Source organism: Thermobia domestica, chromosome 4 (assembly GCF_964235325.1).
Source record: "Thermobia domestica chromosome 4, izTheDome1.hap1.1, whole genome shotgun sequence".
NCBI lineage: Eukaryota > Metazoa > Arthropoda > Insecta > Zygentoma > Lepismatidae > Thermobia > Thermobia domestica.
Window position 1 is genome coordinate 322600892 of NC_137457.1, and position 25892 is coordinate 322626783.

The 25892-nt window shown below is 35.5% G+C and overlaps 1 protein-coding gene across 1 annotated transcript; it reads left to right on the plus strand.

Moving 5' to 3' along the window:
* The first annotated feature begins 231 nt into the window (after window positions 1-231).
* LOC145684397 (uncharacterized) lies at window positions 232-24471 on the plus strand. Its single transcript, XM_081756683.1, has 2 exons — window positions 232-916; window positions 17370-24471. The coding sequence occupies exons 1-2, from the start codon at window positions 504-506 to the stop codon at window positions 18661-18663; spliced, it is 1707 nt and encodes a 568-aa protein (XP_081612809.1). The 5' UTR covers window positions 232-503; the 3' UTR covers window positions 18664-24471.
* Window positions 24472-25892: the final 1421 nt, after the last annotated feature.

Sequence of the window (25892 nt, forward strand, 5' to 3'; positions counted from 1 at the left end):
TCGTTTTACCCGTCCGTCTAGGCCTTCAGTCCTCTTTCACTGTCTGAACTTCCAGACTTTGACAATTTACTGCTTTTGCTCTTATTCCCGACTGTGTCCTGTTTTTTCATCATTTTTCCCCCTGAATATCAAATCCTTTTTGTGAGGTACATAAAAACCAATTTTTTAATAGTAGCACATACAACTCTATAGCCGGTGCACATTCATATTTAACCTATAATGGTTTACGAGAAGAAGAAAATATAAGCTGCGGTCTTACCGTCAAAGGAGTATTAAGTTCCAAACTATTTATTTAAATTCCTTAGTATCAGCGAAAACAATTATATAAAATTTTGTGTATTTTATTGAAATCTGTATGTTTGATATCTGTAGTATGTATGTTGCAGAAAGTGTGAAATCTCTTTCGTGAACGTTCTTGTAATGCACTAAATTTACATTGGTAGAATAATATAAAAATCGAATCTCAGTAACAGTTGAAATTTTGTAATAAAGGTTGGCCCATAATGGCTGGTGAAGCAAGTTTTAAGTTGGAATGTATGTGCAAAGAAGAAAACGATAATAGCTTTTCTCAGGATGATCCACTCGAAGGGAAAGGGTGGATATACGGAGCGGTGACAGAAAATAGAGAATTCACATCAGCGGAAGGAATTCAAAAAGCGAAGGATGAAGCAATAACTTCTTCCGATATGGAAGTGAACATTCATATGGTGAAATCAGAACCAGAAGCTGTGTTTTCTTCTGATGTGAAATTAAACGTTGATACGGTGAGAGCAGAACCTGCAGTTAAAGTAGACTTTACAAGTGAAAGTAATTTAGATACGCTAGGTAACGTAGTAGATGGAGACACCTCGGCATCGTACTCTACGGACTACAATCATTTAACATTAAACGTTCTAAATTCATTTGGATCAGAAAGGTAATGATTAATTTTGGATATGTTAATTGGTTCAGATAGACAATGCAGGTACAGGAATTCGGAAATAATTTCACGAAAAACAGTAATGTATGTGAGGTGTTCTAAGAGTACGATAATAATCTGGATTAAGGATTATGTGCTGTATTGCCTGATCAATTTTTAGGAGATTTACCTGCTAAATTGAGAATTTGAGGTTAGGTAAGTTTTGAATTTAACGTCCTGTTCAGCAGCAAGGCTATATGAGACGTGGACCTACAGATTAAGGGGATCCGACCCAATAAGCTCCCGCCGCGAATCGAATCGAACCCGGGTCTCCCACTCCAAAGGCGAGTACACTAACCGCTTATCCAAGGAGAAGCTCATTTGAGAATTTATTGTGGTTTGTTAGAAAGATTGAGTAAAAGTCAGGTGAGGTAAAAAGTTTAAATTAAGAAATTGGTTGTTGAGGCTAGTTTTGATTTAATCAGCATTGTAAATAAACGCGGAAAGTTACAATTGTTATGATTTAGTTACGGAAATGGTATTAGAAAAATGCACGCATATGTTAAAGTTGTGACATACCGTGTTTAAATTGTATGCAAAAATAACGAGCGTCACTTGAAACTATGCCAAAGATACGGTTTACTGATAACATGTACAACGATACTAATAGCTAACCTTCAAAGTTGCTATTCAAACCCGTATCACCGCAAAAACAACTGTTTTTACTACCTTGTTCACACATACCAACCGTCGCTGGCGTGCCTGCTCCGTTTGAACGCAGCCGCGCTAAAGCATCGTAATGGTCTGGGTAGCATTAGTGCTTTTCAGTGGCCTTCTAGCACAAGTTAATTTGTTCTTTTGCACTATAGATTTTTTGTTACATGTCTGAGCGCCGTATTTATACGCAAAAGAAAATGTTCCATTCCAAATTTTAAAAGTTTACATGGGTGCGGGAGACCCGGGTTCGATTCCCAGCGAGCGCTCATGTGGTTCAGATTCCACGTTAATTAGTAGGTCCACGTCTCATACAGCCTCGCTGCTCAAAGGGACGTTAAACGTAAAATCAATCTAACTCAAAAGTTCGCATGCCTCTATTTTGAATTTATTGAGTGTATAAAAAAATACAGGTAATCGAGATCAGGGTTATGAATTTGATTATACATTTTTCACCTACTTTATATATGTTTACAATGCGCGTCTTCTTGAAAATGATTTTTGTTTAAAGTTTTTCTTTTTTAAAAAAGAAAGACAGCTAACGGTGATGAATTAGGGTATGAATTTTGCGAAGTATATTTCTAAAATGTTCTACACCGGAAAGAAAATCATTCACGTTTGTCACTTACACACAACACATTTCGAACTTGACGAACCAGGGTTATATTGTAGGGTGTTCTAAGGGATTAGCAGAAAACACGAAGAAATAATTCTAAAGAAATATAACGTTCCGATATATTGTTCTTATGGAAGAAAACGAGGAAAAGAAAAATAGTACAATTATGATGCGTAAAATAATTCGATAAATGTTTACCTAAACAAGTGCAATATAAATAGTGTATTTCACAGTTACTTTCTGGAAAGACACACATATATATATATATATATATATATATATATATATATATATATATATATATATATATATATATATATATAGACAGAGAGAGAGAGAGAGTTAATGAGCTATACCGACAAACCGTAAGAGGAATTTCCTCACATCAAAATAAGAGAAAATGTTCACATGGATCTATTTCAAAAAGTGTATAGTTTCAGAGCTAGGGCTGTTCAGAATCGCTAAAACGTTAAATTTCAATAGGTCCTATTTCGAATTCCAGAAATTGTGGATAGTGGTCCTTATCACCATAAAGGAAGTCGTGCATGCACTATCCAAAAGTGCATATTTCATCAATTTTCAATTAGGATGAGGAGTATTCCCAACGGGATGTAATTATCGGATATGCTTTTAATAGAATTTTCAGATTTACCCTGATTTCAAGGCAGGTATAAAGTAGGCAGGAGGCTTGAAAACAATGGACATCCAATGCTTTGGAGGGGAATCGGAAGTGTTAGGAACTGGCAGCTCCATGGTTTTTATGTTCGGAATAAGGTGTAATGGGATGTATTTCGTCATTGTATAATTCACGTTTTCTCCACTTATAAGCGTGAAAGAAGGCATCCCATCATGCGTTTTGCCGAGTACGAGAGACCGTGCTGCTGCCGCTTCTTAACACTTCCGAGTCCTCTTCGATGTTTACTATTGTCAAGTATTACATCCTGCCTACTTTGAACCCTCCTTGAAATCCGGGTATATCTGAAAACTCTATTGAGAGCAAAGATGAGAATTACTCTCTGTAGAGAACTCTCTGTAAACCTATTGAAAATTAACGAAATATGCACTTTAAAATTGTGTATGCATGGCTTCCTTTACGCAGATAAGGGCCACCATCCAAAGTCTCTCGAACTCAAAATAGGATCACTTGAAATTTGGCGTTTTCTGGACTTTGGACAGCCTTAGCTCTGAAACTATGCACTTTTCCCAACAGGTCCATATGAACTTTTTCTCTTATTTTGATGTGAATAATCACCTCTTTCAAGTTGTCGGTATAGTTCATTAACACCATATATATATATTTATATATATATAACACCATACATATATATTTATATATATATATATAAATGGACTTCGAAATACAGAACTTACGGAGAAATGAACCGAATCTTACGCCGTGTTCGAAATTAAAAACAAGTTTGAATAAAAATAAATGGAAGACTTTTCTTGGATGTTACTTAGAGTAATTCTTACCTAATCCTAGATTCTAGGGACGAATAATCCAAAATTTATTCTCCTCTTCTAGTGGCGTAGGGGAATGATAAGTTATTCTACCATGGTTAGAAACGGAAAATCTCCCATCGGGAGTGCTGATTCAGAAAATGCTTCAAATAATTCGTTTTAATATATTTTTTAAAAACACGTTTCAAAGTTTGGCCTTTCCGTAGAAACTATTTTGCTTCGAATTGTGCAATGCATAATTAGATATGTTAAATAAATTATGATTTAAGCTTTGTGCGATCTTGTGGCTTGAAAAGAAATTTGTAGTTTGCATACATGAAAACAATCCCTTCAATGCATTTAAATCTCAATCCAAATTTGAACTCTTTCCTGATCCGCTCTGCTGGCTATTACACGAGTATGTCAATTGAGATCACACTATATTTAATACCTAAGCATAATATATTATGAAATACTTTGTTCTGGAATCTAGAAGGATGTAGGAATGCCTAAAAGAATGCCAGGGAAGGAAAAAGATCTCAGTCGTTCCATGTAAAACACGTTTTAAACTTGGACCAGTTAATGACGGCTCTCTGTCTCTTACTTTGGACGGTATAATTGTATCTTCCTCTTTTAGGTAATTGAAACATATTATTCGTTATTATTTTCTAGAATCCAATAGTATGAGACAAAGTCATCACGTAGAAATAATTAAATGTCTTCCAGGCATTGTGTATGATACTTGTTTCGAACTTTACGTTTGAACAGCTGACTTCCTTCGGATGGTTGTTATATTGATTTTTTGTGCAATATATTGTGAGTTTTTATTTTCTATAATCTAGATGGATTTACCAATATCGTTAGGCAGAAGCTAATTTATCTATTTTTGATGTTTCTAAATTTCACCAGCTACTGACAGCTATTTGGTTTCTAACTACTGAAGATAGAGATCATGCCATTCTTCCTACATGAGTGAAGTCAGCTTTGAGTCTTTCTTTAATAGAATCTGGAAGGCTGTAACAATGATTGTGGATATACACTACAAAATATTTTCTGTTTCCTCTATTTGATAAACGTTTCGAAATTTTGCGTATTGTTTTTACCATCGTCTCTTCTTACGACAGAGAAAGTCCGTGGACATTGTTTTTTTTTTTTAACAGCTTTGGACATCCTTTTTCTCTTTTTGTTCTATGAGAAAAAATGATAATAGAGTATATACACTTTTCTCTTAATTGGAAAGTGTACCTCTAGTTTGTAGCTATATTTCTTCTATGCTTTTTTCAGAATAATTTCAAAGTGGATTCTTATTCCAGTTGTTTACTTAAAATTATCTTTACTATATTAAAACCTTGCTATTTCAAGTGTGCCCCTGCCGGCGCTGGTGTGGATGTGGGTTTACCCGTACCTCCCTTAAAAGACGAGGGACAAGTTGGTTTGCTATTGTTGGACGTTGAAGCGTTGCCTTAATGAATTATTTAACGGACTACACTGTGCACTATCTTTGCAATACTAAGCTCTCCTACAATTTTCACGGGGCCGTGGTGACTCAGTGCTAGAGCGCTCAACTCTGGTTCTTGGGGTCCCAGATTCGATCCTCGCCCCCTACCAAGTGAACTTTGTGGTGGACAAACGCCGTGTGCGTGGGTTTTCTCGAGGTTCTCCCGTTTCCTCCCACTTTCTTCATTCCACAATTTCATTCATTACTCACTATCACCGCCTCCTTTAACCGAACCGGCTTAAACGTGAGACGTAAAACTCAAAGATTTCCTACAATTTTCACTCATCAAAACCAAAGGACTGAATGACAAATTCGTAACACAACCGAGGTGATTCGTCAATACCAAAGGACAGAATGACAAATTCGTAACACAGCCGAGGTCTTTCAGTTCTTTCCCGTAAGCAAAGGAAAGGTTTCGTTCGTAAGAGTATGGCGGGGGCGGGGCCAATGTATGTTTCACATATTTTTATTGAAAAAGGTTACACTTGAAATAGAAAAGCTCTATACATATTATTAATGTAAACATAGGTGTATTTTATTATTTAGGATTATTGCTTTGTTTTATTTACTTTTATTTAAATAGTCTTTATTATGGCAGAAAAAAGAATATTTGCGGTTTCCCCATATTTGTTCTGTAACATTGTCAATTTAGCCTCCACTTACGTTTATTCTGGTGAGTTCTCGGTTATCCTTCTTTCTAGTGAAAGTTTATTGTTATTAAAAAGAAACAGTATTCACACTGGCTTTATGAATAATTAAATACTTTATTGAACTTGATGGGAAGTTTATACCAACAGGTAGAGATATGTTGGGATATGGGCTAATAAGAGCTCAAAAATACACCTTTGATAGTTGAGAATAAAAATCATTACTTTAAACAACCGTTATAAGGAAGTCTTAAGTTTTTTCCATTTTCCTGTGTGTGGGGGACCGCGGTGGCTCAGTTGTAGAGCATTCACCTCTGGACCATGGAATCATTGATTCGATCCTACCCCGCTTCAAGTGAATTTTGTGGTGAACAAACACGGTGAGTGTTAGTTTTCTCAAGGTTATTCCGTTTCCTCCTACTTTCTTCATTACACCATTTCATTCATTTCTCATTACTCACCGTCTCCTTTAACCTAGTCGCCATAACTGTGGGATGTAAAACAAAGATTTCATTTTTTCAATATACGATGCATCTAGAATGTGAAATTACACGATAAGATTGAAATTTATATATTTAGACTTTGCTGTCGCATATATTGTTGAACATTTCCATTGATATGTTTACGTCCTATTCTAGTTTGGTCTTACAAACAAAGAAGTAGTAATCGTAGGTTTGAAACGATTTATTATATTTCTATGAAGAGAATTTCACTAAAATATGTAAGTTACCAGGAAACACAAGTGGGAAGAAAAACCTAATTTACAATATTTTAAGCGCGCAAAGATAAGTCAAATTTAGTAATACATCAATCTTTTATGATAATAACATTGAAAAAATTCACGTAACAGGTCTTCACAGGAAACACTTCTTGAAAAAAATAGAATTAGTCGTTTAGAATGTGTTTGGTTTCATTTTTAGCATCCATTTTTAATTGCAAATACCAGGGTACGTAACAAAATTCATTAATGACAATAATTTCTGTTCAAATGAATTAGAAAGTCGTTGGATAGAAATATTATCTTCTCGATGGCTTTCTAACATTTGCTTGAAATAAAATATGACAATATAAACTCCAAAAATTAATTGAATTACTCTCACAATTAAAAATATTTTTAGATTGCAACGTTATACTCTTAAATTTTTGCAAGAATGTAGCTGTTTATTTTATTTTGACATCGTGCAACGACGAACATGCTGATTTCATTTGAATATAAACTTTAAGATATGAAACTGACATGATTTGTTTGTTTATATTTGTTAGTTCATTTACTAAATGCGAAATGTCCAGTTTCAAAGCGTGACGAAGAAAAATCTGTTAGAAATTGTACCAAAATCATAAAACTGAAATTAGGTCTAACTTTCTTGTAATTCAACAGTGGTTCTGTATGCGTCTCTGTAGTGTAGCATTTTGAACTTTGATTTTGTAAATTACTGACCCGTATTATAATCAAGCTGGTGCTAATTTTTCTTTCTGTGGTCTCTACTGTCGAACTGGTTGTTTATGGTGACTAATTTGTTAAGTTGTTAGTACACAACTTGTTGCTTTCAATGCTTGAAATATAAAGTGAACATAAATAGGCAAATTCTCTTTTTGCATAAGATCGCAGTTTCAACCCCATACCCAGCAATTCTTGCTTTCTGTTCAATGAATTTCAAGTTGAATTTATTGTAAATTTTATGTTTAAGAAAGCGTATAACTGAAATACAATAACTACAGCAAAAATGCTTCGCCAAAAATAGATGTAAACAATAGATTTAAGAGATCTTGAAATAGTCGTGAACTGTTTGTTGCGTTCATATTTATGCCGGGAACATCTACGTGCAGAAAATTGTGGGGGCATATACTATATTTCAACATTTTTTGCGTTTATTACAGTTTGCCTTCCGCGTTTTTCTCAAGTTTAATGATTAGTTAGTAGAGGTAATGACCTGTACAAAAATATTCCTAAGATATAAAACAAAATAATATATATAGGTAGAAAATTTAAGCTCGATTGATTATATCCTGATATCATACTTTCAAGAGAACTTTTTAAGCAACATCGGCCCGCATAATGCGAATTGACTTAAAATTCGGAGAAAAGAATCTGACTGAACAATTATAACGAAAATATTTAATTTCTTGGTTTCAAAGTAGTGCCTTTTTTATAATTATTATTTCTTACCTAAGTATAGCAAATTATAGAAAACCCATTTTCTCTAAACATAAAGCAACACTTTAGGCCATCTATGCATGTATGGTACTGGAATGTCAACTTGAACAGCAAAGTGTGGGTGGTTGAATTAGTAGAGATACTACGTAAAAAATATAGATATAAATTTTTGTGAATACGGTTTGGATTCCCATCGCTTTCCTAATATTTTCTTTTCGTTTATTACACTGCAAAATCTTGAAAACGCTTTAGCATGTAGTTGTTTTACTTAGATAAACCTTTTGCATGCTTGTAGTTTGCTGAGTATAACTTGAGCACGTGTAGTTTCAGACAGGATACGCCACACGAATTTTTTTCCGTCATCCATTCTGATATTTGTTTAGGTTTATAAAACAGACAGATAGAAGGAAACATTTAACATATACAAACGAACTAATTATCTTGCTTTACCGCAGTATAGGCATTTCGTACAACGAAACGTTGCTTACGGAATTTGCACTTAAATGGTTGAGAACATTCAACAAGCTAATCCTTTCTTCACACCAGTGTAGTTTGTCTGTATATAATTTAGAGTAGGGAAAAATAATTTTCTTTTTAATTGATTAATTGCCCAAATGTTGCGATCGGCAGCCCAGTTATTATATATTCTGTCAAGCGCAGTATAAAATTTGTTCATTAATTTAAACTGTACAATCTAGTTAATAGTAGGATAATAAGTTCTTAACTTCCTTTGCAATAGAAGCATTAAACAAAATAAGTGAAATGGCACAACAGATAAAATTTTGATAATTTACAAAATAGCAGATGTGACAAAGACAACATTATTATATAAGAATATTTTTATTGCATTAACTAGTATTACTGCACGTAGTAAAAGCGAGAGTTTACTATTAAGTCTCCGAACTATGCTAAACATGTGTGTCTGAAGTCCTGTGGAACGGCTACCATTTTACTTGTCGTTCAGACAGAAGGGAGAAATTGTAACGGTAATTGAGGACCTAGTTTGTGCATACTGCTCAATGTATTAAGAGTAGATCTATTTTGCTCCGTTACCTTTCTATTGAAACCACAGCAAGTATTAATCAGCTGTTTCCAGTTTCAATGTTGAAGAACATAGTCGGTGCCATATAATAAGTAGCGGGTATTGGCATATCTATTAAGCGTCTACATACAAGTAAAATGCGAGTTCGATGTCGTTGTCAGGCTGTAATAAACGATACGTACTTTCAGATTTCAAAATAATCTCCAGAATCTGACACCTTTCGCCAACGTTCGTGCAGCTGCACAATGCACTGGTGATAAATCTGGGCCGTCGTAGATGCAAATTTTTACATGAATGCTTTCTGCAGGTCTTTATTATTTGTGAATGATCTCTCACGGACGTGGTTGCTGAGGGAATGAAATAGGTGGTAATCCGTTACCGCAATGTACCATGAATATGATAAATGATATGCTGTCTTACAGGTCCTTTTCGCCACATGTGGTATGACATAGTCTTGCAGTCGAAGCATATTCTTGCGATTTAAAAAAAAAACAGCTCATTCTTCTGCAATGCACGGTACAACCTTTTCAACTGCTGAGAGTAGAGATCAGTAGCGATGGACTAATCAGGTGGAAGGAGGTCGTAATGCACAACTTACTGCCAATTCAATGAAAGATAAAACATAACCTTTTATGGTTGCAGACGTACTCTTAAGATGTGATGATCTTTCACTTGGTGACAACCAATGTTTAATACGCTTGGGAGTGTTATGGAGGTCCATTTATGTTCAGTGAGGAAGCGATGAAAGATCAGTGTGTTTGGGTGCCGAGTGAACAAGGACAAACGGGCTGTCACTTATTGTTTCTTGTCTGCCAGCAATTTGTTAGGTACCAACGTGCTTAATTTGTATATCTTCTCTATCCCATGTAGTTGCAGGCTGATTTTTTCAGCATAAATATTGAACCCTTCTGCACGTTCGACACACGTTTTACTACTGTGTACTTAGGTGGCTGCATTCAAAGCCCCATTATCCGGCATATCTGGTTGTCCAATGTGAGGTTCATCCGAAAAAAGTCACGTCTCCCGCATGAAAATTCTTGATTGAATGCCTGACAGAGCGTTTGTTTACAGCCTTCTCCCTAAATCCTTTACATATGTGGCGACTTGATGCGGCAGCTGACAAGCCACTTTAGAGTCATACACCAAACACACGCGAACTACCTGCAAGCTGCATTGATACTTCCAATTCTGTTCGACACTTGACGAACTATGACCGGTGTATGCGCACATCATGCCTGTATTACTAAAAGTCGATCATAAACTAACTGGCGATCACTTGGAAGCCGAGAGCGTGATTTCGTCTTCTTTCTGTGAGCGCTTGATTAATGAGATGTTAAAAATTGCAAGAACTTTATTTAGTTACTTTGTATATCATATCTTTCTCCGGCTCTTTATTAAATCCGGACGTAATATAATATGCCGGTTCTTCCGGATTCAACACCGATTATAGAACAAAATCATCAACAAATAGGAACAAAGGACTGCTTGGATCCGATTCAGCGTCTTAAAGAAAAATAAATTTCCATCCATATAATCAAGAAAACTCTGTAGTGGTAGAAATTACCTAGTATTTTGTGTTTCAAAATTGATTTTCATAGAATTCAAATCAGTAAAATATAACAATAAATGATTTATTAAGTGCTTAAAGAGTAAGTTCTATCTTCTCCGCTAACTCCTTATTGAAACGGGAATTAGTGGTAGATACAAGCCCTTTGCAGTTTGAAACATAGTAAGTTAAAATGGCAGGCTGTTTTTCAAAAATTTGCGCACAAGTATCGTTCTTTTAGTACCGAAAATGGATAAAAGTAACTAGAATATCGTTTTGAATATTGTTATTTCTTTTTAAAAAAAACCTGAAGATATCTAGTTCCTTCTAATCAGTTCATTGCCCCAACAGTAGTTTTTTCTTCTGCGTTATTACCAAGTTCAAATAAGAAATTCAATAAATAATGTTTCCAGTTTCAACTCGAACAACCACAATATAATAATCATAATAAATACCAGCAACCGGTTTATTGAAATAGAATTGTGTTTAAAAGGGTACTATCTCTTTCGTTATTACAACACTGCGACGAGAAGTGGTATAATATACTCTTAATCAACGCTGATAGACGTTGAAAACAGGAATGAACAAAAAGACTTTTTCTGAGATGGAACCAGTATGTTAAGTAAAACGCTACCACACCTGACAGTGTGCTAAAACTGAAAGTTGCAGAACGTTATTAGTTCTTCCGTCTTTAACGCTTAAATCCCTGGAACAAAACCGCTAAGTTTTATCGAAAATCCATCCAACACCTTCTTTGGAATCGATTCAACATCACCAAAGAAGTTATCTTCATGCTTGTTATTGTAATAAAATCAGAAGTAATAATTTCTTTCTAGTATTTCCAGCTTCAATAGTTTTCCTTATAGAAAAAAAAACATACTTGATAGCAAATTCCTTTCTGACGTTTTAACTACCTAAATGACGTTTTTTTAAAGCAGTGGTTAAAAACGTACATTGCCTGAATTTAATGGTAAAATATATCTTATCCGCCACTAAAACGGCTCAGTTGGAGTGTTGTGGTTGGTAGAATGCAAATATGAACAGTCTGTTAGGGCTCAACAGTGAACTGAGCGACGCGCATTAACAAAGCTCCTGAGAGATTTTGTGGAGGCGCAAGAACTATTGGTAAAATTTTATTCTTTCTACTGTGAGAGACAAGTGATAACATTCATCTTGATCGAATATGGAATAGTCAAGAAGTCTTCCAGCTTTTTTTGGCTAGTAAAGCTTGAAATGACCAAGGGCTCGAGAATTCTCAACAATCTTATTATGAAATATGTTCTTCCTTTTTTAGTCAAGCCTGTTTTCATTCTGACGAGATAAAGTGTAATGTGAATCGAAAAGACGTTTCATCTGTTATATGAATGTCTGAAGCATAATTCTTTCGCTTCTTGGTTTTCGGTAAAGACGTATGAGTATGAACTATCCAGTTGTTACGTAATTTAGAGATACATTTTCTCTTTATGATATTATGAGCCCGCAGGTCTACGATACTTATCTCTTCTACTGACGATATCAGTGAATTAATGACAATATGCCTGTAAGCTGCAGATGTACCCTATTGGTTTTAAGATTATTGAAACAGATCCGCTGGCAATGACTGACCAACACTGATGTCTAAATGACAGAGGTCGAGGGAATTAATATCAGATTATATTTATTTTTCTCTTTCTGCCTCGAAAGTGTTGTACCTCTTCACAGTTATCTCGAAGCATATATGTGTTTGAACACTTCAATTTTCCCATTTTCCTTGTTGTAGACTTACCTGTGAGTGAAAATCTTGGGAAGTTGACTACCTCTTTATTTTATCTCAGTATGGATTATAGTACTTATATCGTACAGTTTTACACACTTGAAAATTACTGAATATCATTTCGTCGTTCCTGCACTCAGTAACTTTTCAACTCACTATATTATTAGCTGTTATCGCTTCAATATTCAGCGTAAATTTTGTTTTCCAAAAGGCCGTGCAAAGAATCTACTTTTGATAGTTATAGATTAAATTCAGATTGTACGGTAACACTTGCGTCATTAATTCCAAATCAATTAGATTTTCTTTTATTTTTTTTATTTTACTGGATGAGTACTGTCTAAATCGTCATCAATTAAGGAAGCCACTAACCATGTGTGCATTCCACGTTGAAAATAATGCTCCATGATATCAGCTTTACTGAAAATACGGGAAAGTCATCGTTACGTGTTTTATTTCAGAACATACACACCTTATTTCTTTAAAAAAAAAAAACAGATTAATATACTTCTCCTACGCTTAGTTCCTCTCAAACGTTTTAACATTGGTGGCTTGGAATTAATTGCGGCAGATCACTATCTTGCCATCCCATTAGGAAAATGATAGTAGTGTGAGTTTAAGAGAGTATATTGATCTCTTTTTCATATATACAGGCCTGTAGTATGCCCTTCAACTCCGCAAAACTTTCAGGTTTAGAATAGCAAAATAGGTCGTACTGGAACCGCTGAATTCTGCTAGAGAACGAAATCTTCCAGTTCTACGTCCCACCGGTATGACGGCTAGGATAAAGGAGACGGTGATGGGAAGTAGTTGCAATGTTTTAACGAGGAAAGTGGGAGGAAACGGGAGAACCCCGAGGAATCCCACACACACGATGTTTGATCACTACAGAGTCCAATTGGGTTTATGCTACTAGTATGCAACACAAATTATAGTCATAATAATATTGTCCTTATAACGTGTAATATCAGTAACAATCTTTGATATATTGCATAACGTTCTCGAGCTCTTTCGTAGCCAAGTGGTCAACGTGTGCTCTTTGGGCAGGCGAGACCCGAGTTCAATTCTTGGCTGGAGCTCATTTTGTTCAGATTCCACGGTAAGCTTTAGTTCCACGTCAAATATAGCCTTGTTCTTGAAGGGACGCTAGACTCAAAATCAAATCACTCTTGTCACTTCTTTCGGGTAATTGCACATAATAATTTTGCTTTATTAAGCGTCAGCCAAAATGAATAATCAGATCATCTCGTATGAGATTAGTGATACAGTCACATTCTATGTAGATTAAGAGAAGACCCCTTGTGCTTTTGCTAATATTCCCATCAAAACAAGTTTATAGAATAGTGCACTGTTTTCACACATAACACAAGCTCAAAAATCACTTTAAAATATAGACAGAGAAAACCATTAGGTCATGACAAAACCGTAAATTTGGGATCGTTCCATTAGATTTGCGTTCATTGCGATTTTTGAACAATTTCCCATCTATAGGTTTTTAAATTGTTTTTTTAATATTATCGTTACAGGCAGTTAGTACGAGCAAAACCAGGCTGAAGTTCACACGAACGAATAGATACGTATAGTTTACTTCATTTTCAACTCTCCTTGCCTTGCGGCCGCGGTGGCTCAGTGGTCGAGCGTTCGCCTCTGGTGCTTGGGGTCCCGGGTTCGATCCCAACCCCCGCCAGGTGAATTTTGTAGTGGCCAAGCCCCGTGTGCGTGGGTTTCCTCCGGGTTCTCCCGTTTCCTCCCACTTTCTTCATCCAACTATTTCATTCATTTCTTATCATCACCTTCTCCTTTAACCTAACCAGCATAACCGTGGGACGTAAAACTCAAAGGTTTCATTTCATCTTTTTCTCCTTGCCTTATAGAAACCAGTTTTAATTTATTTATTTCAGAAATAACTACTCCCAAAAAAGAAAATAATTTTATTTTTGTGTTTGATAAATTTATTAATCTTCTATGACTATAAACCCTACTTGTTGACGAACGAAATTGATACGTTTATTCTCCTCGCTGAAGGGAATATGTGAGTAAGCATTAACTTGTGCAATGACTCAAGAGATACAAGCTCTATTGTTCTAAACTGTTGTATCTTGTTTACTGTATCCTAGATCGTCAAGGATAAGTTTCATATTCTCCTCAAGTAAACGAATTAATTCAGACTTCGTAAACATTACCTAGTTACATATATAATAGAAGTAATATTCAGCTTCTTACTACAAATACATTCAAGAACTTACATTGGTGAAGCCAAATATTCGTACGGATTAAACCCATCCCACTCTATGTATCTAAGAAAAATTCCCAGCTATTAGGTCTCTTCCTGTAATACTGATTTGAACATCCTCAATGACCTACAGGACAATAATATCAGCTAATATCGAAACACTCATTCGTGGCCAAAAGTGAATTATCCTTACAATTACCATATAAACGAAATGCATTACTGCTCTAGAAAATGTGAAAATTTTGAGCTCGTTTATATCTAATAAAGAAACAGTGTCTAATTGGTGAGAGTGAAGAACGTAATATATAGTTCCAAGGTCGTATTTTTTTTATTTGTATCCAATACAGATTAGAATACGGAGGAATATCTCAAATAACTCTCCATATAATAATATATTATCAAAGATGCGTTCACTGTTTGCCATAATATTTAACGCACTAACAATTTTTAATGCACCAAATCGTATCTAAAAATTAAACAGAAATTATATGACGCAATTATATGAAAACTTGCTTAAGCAAAATTACCTAATGATAACTCGATGCTTTAATATTATTAAATCTGTTCACCTAACAGAGCATAAAGGGAATCAAGAAAGAATTAATACTTGTTTTCGTCCCTTGTGGCTTCTTAATCAAAGACTCGATCCATGTAGCTATTACGAGTCAACATAGTCCGGCTGCATTTTAAAATAATGTTTTGCTACTCAACGTAAATCATACACTTACCACCTAAAAAGTATACATGAGAATTCGAATCTACTCCACACGAATATATGTATTCCAAAATTATAATAATTATTTGAGTACAACTGAGACGTATGCTTATAAAATCAGTGACTTGCTTGATTTCTCCAAGTTAGCTTTTCCTAGCAATACTAAGATCTAGGACACGAGTTCTTGGATTGTACACGAAAGAGGTTAAAGGAGGGAAAATAGAATATCATACTCATCTGAAAAAAATATAGCTGGTAGAACTCTTTCAATACAATACTAATGGGAAGAATTGCTAATACAACAACAAACTTCAAATGAGAATAAATCAGTGAAGATGACTATTTGTTTGAGTAAGAGAATAAGACATTTGTGTAGTCAATATTGCGGGGAGCAGCTTTTTGTAGTAAATACTGTGCTAGATTTTATCATTCGTGGATACTCGAAAAGCCTATGTAGCTATCGGTCCGATTAATCTGTAAGTTGCAGATATTTCCTAGTAGTGAACTGAAATATATTATTTTAGATTTGACTCTTTCGAGTTCAAGTGTTACTCCAATTAGATTTAGACCTAATCTGAACACAAGTTCATTTTACTTTGTTTATCTTTCTCGTATCTACTGCACATTGTCCCTGCGCCTCAAAGAACCGCTATATTACATTTTTGTCGAAAATGAATTAAGTCATGCATATAAACCAGAAAGCTGACAGGCAGCATACCTTATAATGTCATAAGTTAATATTCAATTCTTTCGCCACTAGTTGAAAAATTACAAATTGGAAATAAAGGCTTCTGGTTCTCAAATTCCACGCATTGGTTAATGTATATAATCCTCTATGTGTTTATAAAGGCCCAAAAGGTGCTATGTAAACAGAAAAAAAATAGTAAAATAATATTGTTGAAGCAAGCTACAACAAGGTCCAGTGCATAATGTAAGCAGAACAATTTTTATTGTATTTTTCAAGTTTTTCTGTGTATTTGGCAAAACTTGAAGAGTTCGGAATGTTTTTTGTTTCTCCTGAAATGTTGTGATTTTAACACATAGCGGTTTTTCGAGGCCCAGCGACGACATATTCCTGCATCTGCTGTTTTCTTCTTTCATATTAGGAGAGAAATAAGTACAGTATGAATGTGACTGGCTGACTTTCCAGAAAATAAAGTTAATTATAATTGATACATGCTACTAGTTACAACATGCTGTTTAATAACGTCCGTAAATATGCAAAATGTAAGTGCAATAAAGATACTACTCGCCCATTTTTTCCTTGGAGTAAAGGTCTTTTTTTAATATATCGTTTATTTTTGTGGATTATATTAACTGTTGTATAAAAATGTTAGCCCTCACATTCGGACTTGTTCTGTGTTCTGATAAGTGTCCACCTTCATACTGATTTTTTACTTTTATTTTGTAATGTATTTCTTCTTTTTTTTCAACGTTTTCAGTTTTCGAAATTTTGAAGTATACTTAATCAGTTAATTTTTCTTATTTTGTAATACAAACATATCTAGTGTTAATATTAAAACATATTAGGTTGTATATTTTAGGATAAAGGTAAGTATGATTTGAGTTATGTCGTCTCTGAATTCACTTATTCATGTTCACCAACCTCTGATATTAACACATCAAATCCATTTTACTCGAGAAATTGTGTGTATGTGTTTCCAATTTTTGATATATGAATTTTGTGATTACATAGTAATACGTGTAACCTTACGTCGAGAAATTTGCTTCTAAATATGAAAACTTTTATTTATAGTAGTTAACTTTATACATCACTGAGTAAATTTAAATAATATGGTCACAGTTGAAGAAAGTTTACCTGTGGTATTGGTAGGGAATCGAACCGAGGTCGCGCTAATATGGTCTGTGATAGACAAACATGGTCTGCGGGGATTTTCCCAGGGTTCTCTCGTTTCCTGCTACCATGATTTATAACATGTGTTTTATCATCACTTTCAATTTTAGGGAAGAGGGAAACTCTTTAATTTAGAGATTTAGTGTTATATGTTTTACATGCAACAAATTCCTTGTTTTTGAGTATTGGAATACTTTTACTACATTTTTTGTACTTCTTGGTTTAATTTCTTTGTGGATTAATAAATGCATTCTTTTCAGCCAAAGAGATACACTGATCACAAAAAGGGATTTAAGTTCTCATCCATCTAACAACTCTGAAATTTATATGAAATTTAACGTAGCTCCTACAGGAAGACAGCTTTCATTGAATCACAAATTACCTGATAAAGGTGAGAGAGAGATTGTATATCAAGAGTGTGGAACGAGATGTATTGCAAATTCAGATTCAGCAAAGCAAACGGAAACACATTTAAGTGAGAAATTTGAGGAGTCTGGTAAAGGATATAGTGATAGATATAATTCAGAAGTCCAGATGTTGAAAAGCACCAAAGAAAGGACTCATAAGTGTCAGCAGTGTGGGAAGGGATATGTTCATAAAAGTAGTTTAAAAGTCCACATGTTCACCCATGCAGTTGAGAAGCCTTATAAGTGTCAAGAGTGTGGTAATCGATTTGTTCAAAAAATAAACTTAAAGGTTCACATGTTAAGACATTTAAACCAAAGACCTCATACTTGTCAGGAGTGTGGTTCAAGATTTGTTCAAAAATCACATTTAAATGTTCACATGCGAATACATACAAACGAAAAAGCTCATATATGTCAGGAGTGTGGTAGGCAGTATTATAAAAAAGGAACCCTGAAAAATCACATGCTAACACACTCAGGTATTAGACCACATACCTGTCAGGAGTGCGGTATGCGATTTTTTCTAAAAGGTAATTTAAATACTCACATTTTAACGCACACAAAAGAAAAACTTTTTAAGTGTGAGAATTGTAGTTCTGAATTTACCCGCAAAAGTAGCATAAGAGTCCACATGTTAACCCATATTGGAGAAAGAACTTACAAATGTGATGATTGTGGTAAATCATTTCTTCGAAAAGAACATTTAAATGCTCACATATTAACGCACGCAAAAGGTCACAAGTGTCAGGAGTGTGGTAAAATATATTCTCAAATCTATTTTAGAGCGCACATGTCTAGACACAGTAATGAAAAAAATTACATATGTCAGGAATGTGGTAAGTTCTTTCAGCAGAAACAAGATTTAAAAGTTCACATGTTTAAACACACCGGACTAACACATCATATCTGTCAAAAGTGTGGGAAGGGATTTTGTCATAAAGGTAATTTGAAAAAACACATTTTAACACACACTGGAGAGAAACCTCATGTATGTAAAGTTTGTGGTAGGAGATTTGTTCAAAAATGTCACTTGAATACCCATTTATTTACGCACACACGTGAAAAGCCCCACATATGTCCGGTATGTAGTAAGGGATTTGTTCAAAAATCTAGCTTAAATGCCCATATTTTTAAGCACATAAAATAAAATCTTCATGGATCCTTACATGACAAGTTTATATTTTATTACACAACAAAGGAAAACTTCGTATTTGCTGATTGCATGGTAGAAAACTTGTTCTCAGATTCAGTTAAATGTTCACATGGTATTGCGCCGATAGTAACATTAATACATGGCAGGAGTGTGATAAGTGATGTTGTAAATAAGCAATTATAAAACATTATGTTACACAAGGAAAAAACAGGCTTTATCAAGAATATGTATGGGCTTTCCTTATAAAAGTAGTTTGAAAGCACTTTTCAACATTTAACAGAACAAAGCCTGTTAAATGTCAAGAGAGTAGCCAGTGAAATCAATTTATAGACCATTGAAAACATAACACATGCATTGCAGTATTTCAACTCCTATTTCCCGTCGCTCGGAATTTTCCTCTCCTACAGACGTCACTTTGCAGCTCTTTCAACACTTTCCCTAAAAAGTAGTAGTATATCACGCTTTTGCCAGTGATTATTACTGCCTTCTTGTCATCGTGCCTCTTCTCACCTGTTTTTGGTTCATGTACCTCAATCTTTCATATCGTTTTGTCGACTCTCAACCTTGTTAAACTAGTCTCAATGTAGCTATATCCGCCCTTGCCAAGATCACCTTCCTCTCAGGAACAATGAATCCAATTTCTACGTAAAATTGCTCTGTAAACTTTCTAATCTCGCTTGGTTACTTACGTTTTTCTACTTGCGCTAAACAATTCCTTGTTTCTCTATGGTGGGTCTTGGAGTCTCAAAAATACGTAAATCGGCAGTATCATTTTAAATTCTCCATATGTAACTTTCCTTTTTATCAAAGTCATACCATACCACCCCTACTATTGTTCAACTTGGGGGTCCTTCTCCTCTAGTCTCATTCGTGCTATTAAATCTTCGAAACTTTGGTTCTTTTATCGCTTCTTCAGTTGTTCGTTTCGTTCCCTTATTTCTAAGATACATGTTTCCCTTGTTTAGTTTTTCCAATTTGATAGTCAATTTACCCCAGCTACGACTATGTCTCCTACTGTTTGGTTTATCCTTCTTTTAAAATCTTATTATGAAACCAGTAGACTCTCCATTTCAGCAAAGAGGTACCCTTCTTTGTTGAAATCACTTGTATATATTGGATGACTATAACGTCTATTACGGCTTTCGTTATAGTATAGTAAAACATTGAAGGCCAGAATCCCGAGTTTGTAATAGTTGTCAGGTTGATGATACTGGGGAAATTTACGTCAGTTGGATCAACCAGATCCTCTTGATTAATGTACGTTTAACCCTAAGATTGAAGATAGACCATTAACCTGATAGTGAAGCCATCCGTCTAGCGTCTTTAGTGCAGCGAAAATTGTATCAAATTGAAAAAAAGAAATACTGGAAGCAATATTCCAACGGAGAACAATACTTCGCTTTCAGAATATTGATAAACGATATCCTTGCAGGGACCTGAAATTAATTTCAAATGTGCTTAGTCTACAAGAAAAGTCAAACCGCTATAAAAGTACGTCGTAAAACAATGTAACCCAGGGAAGACTCGAACTAGAATAGACTCCTCGAGTAGTTACATTTAGGGAAAAAAAACATGTAGGGTTTCAACCATATTTGGAACTGCCTGAGACAAGTTCGTTATATACTGTACAATTTAAAAAACGCAAGAAAAGTCAAAAGAAGACTTGCATACTGAGCTATACAACGGAATCCGGTTAGAAGTGCTTAAAATCAGCAATAGCTAGACTATAAAAAACGAAGAAATCATAATTATAAAAATGTAAAAAATAAATAGATGCCGTTGTTATAAGATTTATTAATACACAAATATAAAGTTAAAGAATTAATATCCAGTAAATATTTTACAACAAAGGGTTCTCAGAAATATTTTATTTCACAACCAGGATTTATAAGTAACCAATAATTATCGTTTTAGTTGTTGCCTCACAAGCCAGGAATTTGATAACCTTCAAGCAGACGTATTCCAAAACAATTTTTAAGACTCATTTTGTGAAAAGAAAAATGAGTAAAAATTACTACGTAACAGAAAAAGGATTGATTAAAACATGAATATATCTGACCATTTAACAAGATCTTCCAAGTCTAGGGAAGAATTCCAAAGTAGTCATAGAAATACTTATGAAACAGAACATCACGGTCAAAACTCGGCTTCAATCCTTTATGGAAAAATTTAGAATTAGATTTCAAGGCATGGACACCGAAATGTAAACAGTATGTACAGAAATGGCTGATATGAAGAAGACGTTTCACGAATATGTGACATCCGTGAGAAGTGTATGGAATGTGTTGGATAAAAAATAAGTAGTAATCAGTCAAATAGCAGAATAGAATAGTAGAATACTAGCAAAACAGTGTTCTTATGATTCAATAGTTGTAGGAACAGCTAATTGGAAAACATATGAGAAGAATGGAAAAAATAATAAAGAAGAAGGCAATCGTACATCATATGGAAAATATAAAGAAAAAAGAATGACAAGTGGAAAATCTCAAATTCGTGGGTCGAACCTATTACCTAAAAAAATCTACCCAAAAAAACAGGTAATATGGGAATGTCAGCAGTCAAAATCTTCAGAACACGGCACAGCAATTATCAAGGAACTCTCTTAGAAGTTTAGGCACTGAACATAAAATTGATTACAAAAATACTGACCAAAAATCTTATCCCAAGAAGGTATCCATTCAGAAAGGTGAAGAATACATAGCTGTTATTAAAGAAAGTACAAATTTATTGAATTTATAAACTAAACAACGGATTCAATATCACAGAAGTAAATCTACATCGAACAAAAATGAGTCACTTAATTCTGAGAACAAGAAAATACGAAAGATAATTCAGGAGATACTATTCATAAAGATAAAGCCAATACAAAGAAACATAAAGCGCAAGAAATCAGGTGTGTATGTTCTAATGTAGAATTTCCATTGTTAATAGTGTACACACTGAGATCGACATTCCAAAAGTAGGTGCACTCGAGAATGAAACTGGAAACAGATACATTGTGAAACCATCAATTGACAAACATAAGAATCCCGAAAGTAAAAAAATCAAAAGAGGGAAACAAATCAAACGTTAATTAGTTCACATAATGAGGAAGACTACAAATTGAAATAATAACTGGAATATACCCTAAACTGGACAAACAGACTGGACTATAACTAAGACTGAAAAGTGAAAGCGATGTACATTCTTGTAAATCCCTCAGGTTGCGTAATACTGATGTACTGGTGAATTTGTCTCCTTCGAAAGACACAAGAAACGGATGGAAAGCGTCAATAACATTCTTCCGCAGAATGTGATTCTAAATATGAATATCTGGTGTGAAGCTTAAAATTGGATACAATGGTGGATATAAGTTAGAATATTTAGCATGTTTTTCTTCAGAATGTGTTCGCTTAATTTTACCTTTTGTTTAATGTTAATGATAAAATATTTAACAAAGAATAGTTAAGGTTTCAAATATGTCGTTATTCTAATTTTAAAGTATTTGTCGTCTTTTTGATTTCATTGTTATCAAGACCTTATAATCCCTTCCTCTAACACCTGAACAACGATTTAGTTACTATCACAATTTAAAAAAGATTATATTTTAATAATTTACTTTATCTGTTACCAAACAGTGTTAGGAATGCATAAAATATAATCTTGTACGTAGACATTCATGTACAAATAAGGCAATTTTCTTTAAAAATAATTAAGAGAATGTATAATGCTTACGTGTATTTCATATGTTGTTAGTAGCCAATGTCGATAGACTATCTATATAAGAGGTGTATTCCAAAATGTCCATCGTTATTATAAGCTCCAGAAGTTCTTTACGTAATTGTATTGAGAAAGCCTACATGTACAACTTATGTAATTTCCTATTGTTCAACCGCCATTTACAAAGCTAACCCGCTAGTGCTTAAAATCAGCACTACCCCGAGTATTAAAAGAAGAAACCATAATTATATAAATATATAAAATAAATATACAGGGTTTGTCCGGAAAGTAATAGGACTGATTTTATTCCGCCATGACTGTACTTCGGAGCGTACGCGCACCGACTGGATCCGATGGAGTTCCTAGCTAACGAACGAGCGGCTGGTCAGTTGTCTCCGAGTACACGGAGAGTCAGGACAGGCTTTTTCGCGCGACGTGTTTCTGTGAGTGGTGCAAGCCGAAAATGCAGTGTTCGTTAGAGCAGAGGTACGCGATTAAATTCTGTGTCAAACTCGGTAAATCTGCGACAGAGACGTTTGATATGATCAAGCAGGCTTACCCAGATGATGCTTTAGCAAGAAGTGGTGTGTTTCGGTGGCACAAGGCCTTTCCGGAGGGCCGGGAAGAGGTCGCCGATGAAGACCGTGCTGGAAGACCATCGACTTCGACAAATACCGACAATGTGACTCGTGTGTGCGAAGATTTGAACTCAGACCGTCGACTAAGTATTCATTTAATTGCCCAGATGTTAAACTTACCAAAAACTGTAGTTCATGAAGTTGTGACGGAGCATTTGAACATGCGCAAGGTGTGCGCGAAGATTGTCCCAAAAGTGCTCACTGACGACCAGAAATTATAGCGAGTGGAATTGTGCCAGGAAAATTTGAACATGTGTGAAAGTGACCCCCAATTTTTTGAATAACGTAATCACAGGTGACGAATCATGGATCTTTGAGTATGATCCCGAGACAAAGAGGCAATCTTCCAAGTGGCACACGCCGGCGTCTCCTCGCCCAAAAAAGGGAAGAATGAGCAAATCCAATGTGAAAACGATGCTCATTGTCTTTTTGACATCAAAGACATCGTCCACCATGAATTTGTTCCTCCTGGACAAACCGTCAACGCCAAGTTTTACGTGGAAGTGCTCAAGCGACTCAAACGAAGGGTCAATCGGGTCCGACCAGACATCGAAGCCGACTGGAAGCTGCACCACGACAACGCCCCGGCTCACACCGCCTTTCTTGTGAACAGCTACCTGACCAAGGCCGGCATCCCAACGCTTCCGCAGCCGCCCTACAGCCCAGATGTGGCCCCCCGGACTTCTTTTTGTTTCCTCGCCTGAAACTCCCGATGAAAGGCAAGCATTTTGAGACGACAGAGGGGATCCAAGCAGCTTGCACCGCGGCTCTCAAGGCTATTCCGGAGAATGACTTCCGTGACGCCTTCAATGCTTGGAAATCGCACTGGCAGCGTTGCATCGACGCAGAAGGAGCCTATTTTGAAAGTTTTAAAGAATTGTAACGATTGGCTCAATATATTTTTTTAAATCGACTCAGTCCTATTACTTTCCGGACAAACCCTGTATATCCTTGTTACAAGATTTGTAAATATAAAATAAAACAGTATTAATGTGTAATAAATGTTTTACCACAAACAGGGGTGGACTGGCAACCATAGAGCCCACTCTGCTAAACTGAAATGAGAGCCCACTGTATAAAAATGTAAAAAGTGTACTTGGTATTCTTCATATGTATTACATATAAAAGTCCATCTTCGAACCCATAAATACTATCCCATATATTCATACAAAAGCAAAGCATTGATTACAAAAATCTGAAGTAGAACATTTTAATAGTAACTCATACAGTGTGTAATTGGCATTATCATTTTTTATTGTAAACACACAATACCAGAATTGGTGCTTTCAGTTCTTTATATAGTGTTATTGTTTTTTTATGTAATGAATTTAAACCATTTGTTTAAACAAATGAGTGTCATGTTTTAGAAAACCCAAAATATATACATGTGCAATAAGAAGAAACTAATCTCAAGTCAACTCTGAAACACTAAATAATTAAACCACTGACAAATAATGTAAGTTTCTTTCCTCATAAATCAGTTCTAATATCAAATTGGACATTTGGGAAACGTTAATTAATTTTGAGGCAATTTTTATTGCGTTTTCATGAAAAATAACATATCTGAAACTTTTTTTAAGTAACCAAACCTGCAACAACCCTACTTAACGAAGATTCGTATTTTGTCATAGCTAATCTGGGACTCCCCTTCCCCTTGATACGTAAAAAATACCACTTACTTCAGTCGGGAGTCTGCTCGCGAATGTGCCGCTATCTCTCTCTGTATCTGTCTTTTTGCGAGAAGAAAATGTAAACCACATACAAAAACTCGTTTAAATATTGCTGTGTAATCTCGAGGAAATGCGCCTTAAGGTACGCCCCGCTCTTAGCAGACAACCCCCTCCCCCAAGCGTGTCAGGTGAGACAACAGACATGGCGTCAATGTTGGAAACTTGAAAAATCTTTAACTTTGTGGCCTCAATGCAACACAAAGAATGCGATTGGAGGTAAATTTGCGATAGATTTCGAAACGCAAGATTTTCCTTGACATAAGTAAGTCATAATATCGTATCTTCATGTCGCAGAAAAATTAGATATCGTCTATCGTCTAGTGTAGTCCGCCCATTCCTCGGCTGGCCCCAACTTCTCTTTTCATGTAAATACCTACTTTGCACATCACAAATAATTTTTACATTTTACTACATTTTTATTTTAAATTAACTTTAAATAACTAAAGGGAAGTTAACATATACACGATATACACACTGATTTGACTGACAGCATAAGTGTTCAGCACTTTTAGAAGTTACACCAACGCTTACTGAGCCCAGTGCGGGCAGCTAGTGCTCTCAAACGGGTCAAGGTCAGACTTCATCGGGTCAGGGCTCGAGTCGAACCTCCTTGGGTCACAGGTCGGGTCAGGGCTGCTCTAGCCACGGGACGGCTCGAGTCAACTTTCTTATGCATCATTTCGGCTAAAACCTATTCGCGTCATGAGTCGGGTCGGGTCGACGTTCAACTCGACCCGACGATTTAGCCGAAACGGTGCATAAGAAAGTTGACCCGAGCCGACTCGTGGCTAGAGCAGCCCTGACCCTAGCGTAGGTGACCTGACCCGACCCGTGTCTCAAGCAGGCTTGACTCGACCCCTGACCCATGAAAGCCTGATCTGACCCGTTTGAAAGCACTACGCAGCAGCAAACAGTTCCGTTAATTTCGTGTTCGCCTGTTAAAATTGTGTAATTTCAAGTGAAAATAGCCATAAAAGATAAGCTACAATTGACTGAAATCATCCAAAGACGTGGTGTATACATTATAATTTATAAACATCTTAGACAGAAAAAACAAAAAAATACCTGGCAACTGTCTTGCAGTACTCGAATGAGTCACATCACGCTCATTTGTTTCTTTGGGCTTCACAGATTCAAATAGCCTACGTAGTTTTGG